The following is an 8,677-nucleotide window of genomic DNA, read 5'->3' on the forward strand; positions in this document are numbered from 1 at the left end:
GCGCGGACGGCCGAAAATCGGATGTAGTGTGAACCAACAATATTGCGCATCCGTGACAGCCTTCACGGCGGTCATTGAATCGCGTTCGTGGTAAGGTTAGGATTCGAATGTATTTCATCAATTGTACGGTAGGTTTGTTTTTTTCTTCCGCCCGGTGTATCTCTCTCACTCGGTATGATGATCGACGGCGAGGTTATGGCGGATAAGGGCTTCTTCATCAAGCTGGTGAACGATGAGAAAGTAAGACGTATTTTCGATTACGGCCGCATGCCATTTCTATGATTCACCGTGTGGTTCTTTCCTACGACAATTAAAATATAAAGCGGGATAAAATAAAGGGGAGCAGGGAGGGGGAACGTATGCCCTGGTGAATATTTTTCTGAAATTTTTTATACGAATTGAAATACTTTTTAGAAATACTGAGAAAATTAATCTTGGAATTTTTTTTTAATTTGTGAATTCTGAAATACACTAAGATTTCTCATTCTATAATTTCTGAAAAAATATTGTATAGATTTTATAAGATTTCGTAAAAAAATCATAGAATTTTTCAGAATTCGCGCATATAAAGAATTCCAGGAAAGTTATAGATTTTTTTGACACTTCTAAAAAGTGTTTTAATTTGTATGAAAAAGATGAGAAATAAAAAGATATATTATGTTCAAATCAAACTAACTGTTGATTACATAGAATAACAGATCACATTTATGATAATGCAAACTATCTTTATTTCTTGATATGATCCTCTGCTTTACTACTAATTATACTTATTCCAGTGTTTCACCAGTGTTTGGACAGCATAGAAAAATTTCTTAGTACACTGGAGCTATGATCAGATTGCCTATTTTACGTCACTGCTAAAATGCTGGCCTCCCAGAAATTTCTTTAATAGTTCAAACAGGTAGAAATCACTTGGAACAAGGTCATAATTATAAGGACATGGCATTAATTCCTAGCTGAGTTTCTGTAATATGCAAGTAGCTGTATAAAGACATGTACTGTCCTGCAGTAACAAAACATGTTTAGTGATCAAATCAGACTGTTTCTTCTTGAAAGTATTATGTACATCTTTTAAAATTTGACAGCAGTATTCACTCGTAATTAACAGAATGCGCTCGGATCTCTTATTATACTCACAAGACTAAAAATCCTAGTTTGACTTAAACAACTTTGTAATTATTCAGAAATTCTAAAAAATTATATGAGAAAAATTTCTACCAGAGGCATAAAAATGCAATAATAGCAATTAATTAAAAAAAAAATAGTATAATTCATATTTGATGTATATGATGGGACAGTGAAATCACCTCAAAAGTGAGATGTCTGATGATAATAATAATGATAGCTATATATTGAATGCAATATTTGACAATATTAAATATATTAATAAATCCATTTACAATGAAATAACGATGCAAATATTTAAATGATCTCCTATGATGAAGAAAGTATAATTATCAGATGTGATTGTAATATCAGACAAATTATAATAGAGCAAATAAAACCCTACCTAATTAAACAGATAAAAAAATGCCACACAGCGAATTATTTAATGATTCAGTTCCCAAGATATCACCATGGATTATTAATTTGTGCATTCATCTTGCAGGGCAAAGGGCTATTCTCTAATCGCGCGTTTAAGGAAGGAGACGTGATACTCGAGGAGAAACCTGTGATATGCTGTCAGTTCTTATGGAACTCTCAGTTTGGATACTTGGCATGCGACCACTGCCTGAAACCGTTGGAAACAGCGGAGGAGAATGTCCATAGGCTAACTGGTAATTCAAACTTTGTTGTACCACACAAGGAATGCTGTGAAGTAAACAAGAGTTTAATAACCGAATGCCACCAGTGCGGAGTCAAGTACTGCAGCGTAGAATGTCAGAACGAAGCATTTCAGAGGTGATTACGAGTGGAAACTTTTTATATCGCTCTCTTTTAAAAAAAATGACAACTAAAAAATTAGTTTTCCAAATAAGGAGAAAAATTACTTTTCAATTTGACAGAAAATTAACTAATGAAATAATATCGATAAAAAAAATTTATATATGAACGGTACTCATAGTCAGTTCTTACTTTAAGACCGTCTTAAGATGCTGATAAGCGGTTCTGTTTTTTTTATAAAGTTAATTATAAGCATAATTATTTGTATTATAAAATTTGTATTTTTTTTAGTTGTTTACACTATTGTGTTTCAGACTCACTGGTCATCAATTTATAACTATAATACAATTGAACTTTTATGTTTGCTGTAGTTTTTATTATATATTACACTACTCGTTTATTGTTTTTCAGATATCATAGTACACTGTGTCTACAAGGGAGAGTCAAGGATGAGAGTCATCCTCTCAATCAGTTATGTGAAACGTGGAAACAAATGCATTATCCACCTGAAAGTGCATCAATCATGTTGCTAGCAAGGATGGTCGCTATAGTTAATCAAGCAAATGACAAAGAGGAAGCTTCAGCAATGTTTTTACAGTTTTGCCATCGTACCGTTTCTAATGACACGCACGAAATTGTGCACTATTTATTAGGCGAAAAGTTTGTAGGCCAGATTGATATCCTTCAGCAAATGATGAAGGAGGCTCTTAACACTGAGTACACCGCACATGTGTGTAATATACATATATTATTGTTATATTTATGCTAATGTTAATTGGAACTTGTTTTTAGTGGTTCACGCCAGATGGTTTTAGAAGTTTATTAGCTTTAGTAGGAACAAACGGACAAGGAATTGGTACTAGTTCATTCAGCCGCTGGGTGAAAAATGTTTCCGCTTTAGAATTGCCCAAAGACGAAAGAATTTACATTGACAAGTTGATAGAGAGAATTTATGACGCAATGGATGAAGGTAATTTTTATCTTTATAATTTATTTTTCTCTAGAGCGTTCAATAAGTATTCATGTAACTTCTGAAAATTTCTTTCACAGCGGTAGGTCCGTTTTTGAATAATGAAGGATCTGGACTCTACGTTCTACAATCGTCAGTGAACCATAGTTGCATACCAAATGCAGTTGTTGAATTCCCTTATTCAAATAATACTTTAGTATTAAAAGCAATACGAAATATAAAAGTTGGCGAGGAAATCTGTACAAGTTACCTTGACGAATGCCAGCTAGAGAGGAGTAAACATTCCAGGCAACAGGCACTAAGCTCTTTGTATCTGTTTGTTTGTCATTGCGACAAATGTCAAGCGCAAGCGAATGATCCTGATGTAACGTCCGACGAAGAGGAATCTGATGAAGACTGATAAGTGCTAGTTAAAGATGCACAGGAACAATGCTATAATTTTCATAATAAACAAGAATATTGAATAAATATATTGAAATATATTGAATAATATCTAATATTGTCACATAACAATAACCTAATGAATCCCGTTATACTTTACTTGACTGCCATACATATGGCACAAGTGAACTTTATCAGTAAAATAGCATGTAGGATAAACATTTGGACTTTTAACAAACTCACTTTATTATTGTAACAGAGGCTTTTAATGTCATTTCTATGTAATAAAGTTATATAATAAATTTAATACAGCATTTTGCACTCTTATTTTTACTATTTAGTTTGAACTCGAAGAACTGACTTTAATTATTAATTTTTCTTATTGCTCTGTTGTTACAACAACGTACTATTTACAAATTGGAATAATATTCACATTATGTTAAAATACAGTTCATGTACAATTCAAATCGGCCTATATAATTTATCTTTTATTTTTGTACGCAATTTTCGATACGATTTCGCACATTGTTTACATTATTTAGTAAATATTTATAGTTAATATTTAAAATTTTTATAGCTGATTTAAATATTTCAGGCATCGCATGCATGAAATATTTGAATCAGCTGTAAAAATAGTCATAATTTTAAAAAAGGAATTATTTTACGTGAAAAACAAAAACTAGACAAATGATTTGATCATATTACGGATATATAAAACGATATATCGGATTTTATATTGAGGATTCTTAAGTACACAGTCTCAGTCATGTTCAAGCAAATTTGTGAAATGCTTGAACGTGTGTGGCCAGCTTTAAGATGTCAATGTTTAATTTTGTTATTACAATAAAATTCATATTTATGACTGAGTTTGCTGCTCAGTCTGAAGTGTTAACTCATTTTTTCCCATTATCATAAAATTAGATATATAATCAGGTAATGGCGGCATAAACGCACGTCTTTCAATTAAGGCGGTTAAAAACCTTGCCATGTTGTGACTACGAAATTCCCAGCTAAAACAGAAATTTCAAATTAAAATGTACAAATAGTGTGATCTCGGGTATGGGTAAAAAAAATTTTCTTACTTCATACGTATATTATTAGTAGGCAACTTCGAAGCTACACTATCATGTTTTATAGATTCCTCTGGCCCCTTTATAACAAGCTTCTCTAGAATTGGAGGATCTTTGCCAAAACACTGTTCTGCATATTTTTTCCGTTGTTTGCTCTGCGTATAATCTGTGCCATTATTACTGTAACAAGGTTTACACGTTATAGAGAGAGCGTATAAAATACAGTGTGTTGAATAATAAAACATCTCATAGTATATAATATACATATTGAGCATTAAATATATCTATAAAAACAAATGAACAAAATAAATTTCTGAAATTACCTGATGACAGGGTTAGACGGTTGGTAAACAGGTGGTTGATTAATATCTCCAGCTTGTAAAACATTTTGTTGCTTAATCCATAATAATTTTATTAAAGATTTGAGGTCCTTGCCCATCAGCTTGATTCTTTTGCTATTATTATAACCTAGATTGAAAGCTATCGTTTTTATATAATCAACTGATACATTCTTCCTTGAGCAAAAAAAATACTTTTGTCCGAAAAACAAGGCGAAATAGGTTGGCAATAGGAGATATTGTGCTTTCTTTTTCTTTTTCTTCTCCTTAACACATATAAACATGATACTGTCATACATTACAGCTTTTATATCCATGTCCAAACCATTCGAATAAAATTCCTTTTTGATACCTTCCTGTATCTCTTGACTATCAAGATGCCTCAACTCATTATTCAATCCTGACAATTTGTATCCATACCATATTCTTTTATTGTTATGTCTGCTTATATCTAAAAGACCATTATTTCATAAGTTGATATTAATATTTCTCATAAATTTTATTTCAAGAATTTGAATTTAATCTGGAACTGATAGTGGATCTATTAGACCTACTCAATCATAAATCTCTTTCTCAAAAATGTCAAATAATTTAATTTTCTTTATGTTACATCTACAAATTGGGATTACTTTTATTAAAATATACTTAACATTCATTCTTTTTTATATGAGTTATGTCATTTTAGTTCCTTGAAATTAATCCTCTGCTGGCCAAGTTGAACTTTGAAGCTACAATCGATGATTTGATTCTGATGAATTCTGGTAGACAAATTTAAATATATCTGTACATGAAAAATAAGTAAAAAAAACTGTAAGAATGAATAAGACCTAAGAATGAACAAAAATTATGATGTTCAATTACTTAAAGCTTCATTAATTAATATACAAGATCCTTAGGTCTTGATTATTCATATAAGTTTTTATCATTAAAAATAAGTAAAATACAATCCAATTTTTATGATAGAAAGACTTGTTAAAATTTTCACAAGTATGCAAGATTTTTTTCAGATTTTTATACAGTCTGAAACAACACAAAAATTTATACTGAAGCTCGAAGACTGTCAAAGACTCAGAGTCCCATTCTTGAAAAATATTACATATATAGTAAAATTAGGAAAATACTATAGTAAATGTTACATATATTATTTTATTTCTCAAGTTTTACATATGCAATATTTTTCAAGAATAGGGAACCCAGATTGCTAACAGAAGGTTCAAAATTTCACATGGCCAATGGAGGATTAATTAGTATCTTGTAACTAACGTAAATTATAAGAGTTTTATAGGCCCAACATCAGTATTACAGAATTTTCTGCTCCAAGGATTAATATTTATGATTGTAAACTCACATGTTACTTCCAGTGTTGTCAATCTGTCATGTAAATCTTTCAAACTTAAATCTGTGTTCTGTAAATAAATCAGATGTAAAAATGATATTCTATTGTAAACATTTAAATTTCAGGCAGAGATTATAGGAAGTGATTCTTACATCAAGAATATCCTGGATAACGTGCACTGCATTAGCTACCGTAAAAGTCTTGTGATTCTTAATCAATTTGGATCTGACGCGAGACCATGATGTCTCTGGAAAAACGGGTATCACAGCACTTTCCAGTTCCTCGAATTTGAATCTGTTTATCACTTTGGTTAACTGACGCTTAACAAGCATCGCTGACGCTGTAATATTAAAAAAAAAAAGAGGTTACGTCGCATCGGCGGCATCATATATTTTAAAATAGCCTAAAACTGACTACGTGCGTGTACTTACACATGGTTGTTGTCGCAAATAATATCCACGTAATATCCACGAGAGCGACTTTTAAAGTTTTCCCTCCTTCAACTGTCATCAACTTCTAGTTAAATTAATCGACAATCAAAGTCGCAGAAGTGCCAACAGCAGGTTAGCTCAGTGCATCTTCTTTGGGTGCATCTAGAGTCCCTATAAAGGTATATCCACACACTTGCATATCCGCATAAACATATGCATAAAGAAAATTATCCAATCACAATTTACGTACGTTTTTATAAAAGAAATGCGATTGGATGGCTGCGTTCATCAGAACGTTCGTTTTGCAACTGTTGGAAGTTTCCTTCGAGCTGATTGGATCATACTTTTAGATCTAGAAGAATGGTCCTATCTCAATAGACAATCACAAAACGGTTGCAAAACTGTTGAGTCTGCTGAACGCAGCCATTTTCTTTATGCATACGTTTATGCGGCTATGCAAGTTGTGTGGATATACTCTAATGGCCGCAGCACAGACTCTTGCATAACGCATAATGCATAGTGCATAAGGGAATCGACCAATCGAAATGGCCGCAGTACAGCTCTTGCATAACGCATAATGCATAGTGCATAAGGGAATCGACCAATCGAAATTCTTCTTTTTCATGGAATGGGAGGAAAGGAAAGATTCTGATTAGTTGATTCGCTTGTGCACTATGTGTTATGCGTTATGCAAGAGTCTGTGCTACGGCCTTATCCTCCGCACCGGATATCTGCAAACGTTACTAGATATTGCGTCCGTAACATTACGTGTGTTTTACCTCCTTGTGTTCCATGGAGCCGTAATCTCATGAAATTTCCGTAAAAATTACTAGTTATTACTAGTAATGCTTTTTCTAATTTTATCTATTGACTAAATTTGACGATTTAATTAAAACTTTTGTTATAATCAAAATATATTCTGTAATTTTCTTATAAAATAAAATAAAAATGAACCGTATAACTTCTTAAATAAAAAATGTTACATTTACACGTTCGCATTTTGCGGCTCCATGGGACACAAGGAGCATGTAAGCACGCAACGCAATTGCACTCCGACGTCAAACAAAAATAAACGTGCCATAATCTACCTTTAATTTATAAATAGTGATTAATTTGTTTGACAACAATTTTGAAATTAGAAGTGCATAATGAATCTTTGATATATGTTATTAGTGCAAATACAACAAATGGTCTGCTTTCTGACGTGCACTAGACTGCATTAGAACTCTCTTTTCACGTAGTTGCGGATTACGTGAAAAATATCTGCCGTACATACACAATCCCTAGATGCTTTTGTGGACATCCGATGCGGATTACGGATTGCGGACTGTATGTGACGGCACTCTAATGCCCGTGTCACACTACGCATTGGAGACTGAGGATTGCGAATTGAGAATTAAAATTCAGCCAATTAGAACGAAACGGATTAAACTTAAAATTACCTGATTGGTCGAATTCTAATCCTTAATTCGCAATCCTCAATCTCCAATGCGTAGTGTGACACGGGCATAAGGCCGGAATCAGACTACGCATTGAAGATCGAGATCGAAGATTGAAGATTGAAATTTGACCCATGAGGGCGAAGGAATTTTAGTTCCTATTGTTTTGATTGATCAAATTTCAATCTTTCAATCTTCAATCTCAATCTTCAATGCCTAGTCTGATTCCGGCCTAAAGCTGGTTTTACATTAGTCGCATCGCTGTGTCGCAAGAGTGTCGCAAACGTTGTAGTCCAATCAGAGTTGAGCTAGCTTGACGTTGATTGGACCGCAATGCTTGCGACACGCTTGCGACGCTGCGATGCGATCACTGGCCTAGTTTCCACCGAGAGTTCGAACCAGGTCAGAATGCAAAAATCAACCAATTACAGTAGAGCATTCCCCTGTTACAGTCGAATTACAAGGGAATGCTTGATTGTAGTTGGTTGGTTCTTGCATTCTAACCCGGTTCGAACCCTCGGTGGAAATTAGAGGAATGTAGAACCAGCTTAATGGGTGCGATGGGTGCATTCAGTACTACAACCGCCAGTGTTGCCAACGGGGACGCGTTTTCTCGCGCGCGCGACTTCAACAACGTATCAAGTTTACAAGAATACGGGTACCTTTAGAACCCGTATTCTTGTTCCAGATAAACTAGATTTTATAGAGAGATACTTAATTATTAGGCTTATAATAAGTAAAACAAACAATGTAATTAAAATAAGATGAAGAAATTATAAATATAAAAATAATTATATGTAATTAATATATAATAGAAACATGGGGAAG

The 8,677-nt window shown here is 33.3% G+C and overlaps 2 protein-coding genes across 2 annotated transcripts; one reads left to right on the plus strand and one right to left on the minus strand.

Moving 5' to 3' along the window:
- Positions 1-174: 174 nt before the first annotated feature.
- Smyd5 (SET and MYND domain containing, class 5) lies at positions 175-3,317 on the plus strand. The gene is made up of 5 exons (XM_018455803.1): positions 175-240; positions 1,610-1,902; positions 2,296-2,614; positions 2,677-2,854; positions 2,935-3,317. Exons 1-5 carry the CDS (start codon positions 175-177, stop codon positions 3,252-3,254), a joined length of 1,176 nt encoding a protein of 391 aa, XP_018311305.1. The 3' UTR covers positions 3,255-3,317.
- Positions 3,318-3,946: 629 nt separating this feature from the next.
- On the minus strand, positions 3,947-6,469 carry LOC108727630 (uncharacterized). The gene is made up of 6 exons (XM_018455804.1): positions 6,411-6,469; positions 6,132-6,319; positions 5,992-6,049; positions 4,629-5,094; positions 4,318-4,485; positions 3,947-4,245 (listed from the first exon to the last, which is right to left on the minus strand). The coding sequence occupies exons 1-6, from the start codon at positions 6,412-6,414 to the stop codon at positions 4,092-4,094; spliced, it is 1,038 nt and encodes a 345-aa protein (XP_018311306.1). The 5' UTR covers positions 6,415-6,469; the 3' UTR covers positions 3,947-4,091.
- Positions 6,470-8,677: the final 2,208 nt, after the last annotated feature.

This window comes from Mycetomoellerius zeteki, unplaced genomic scaffold (genome assembly GCF_001594055.1).
Source record: "Mycetomoellerius zeteki isolate Tzet28-1 unplaced genomic scaffold, Tzet1.0 scaffold517, whole genome shotgun sequence".
Taxonomy (NCBI): Eukaryota; Metazoa; Arthropoda; class Insecta; order Hymenoptera; family Formicidae; genus Mycetomoellerius; species Mycetomoellerius zeteki.

Coding starts and splice junctions, on each gene's coding strand:
- Smyd5 (XM_018455803.1), top strand. CDS start 175: ATGATGATCGACGGCGAGGTTATGGCGGATAAGGGCTTCTTCATCAAG. Junction 241..1,609: donor AGCTGGTGAACGATGAGAAA/GTAAGACGTATT, acceptor TTCATCTTGCAG/GGCAAAGGGCTATTCTCTAA. Junction 1,903..2,295: donor CAGAACGAAGCATTTCAGAG/GTGATTACGAGT, acceptor ATTGTTTTTCAG/ATATCATAGTACACTGTGTC.
- LOC108727630 (XM_018455804.1), bottom strand. Junction 6,050..6,131: donor TTATCCAGGATATTCTTGAT/GTAAGAATCACT, acceptor ATTTATTTACAG/AACACAGATTTAAGTTTGAA. Junction 5,095..5,991: donor GACAACACTGGAAGTAACAT/GTGAGTTTACAA, acceptor ATGGTCTTTTAG/ATATAAGCAGACATAACAAT.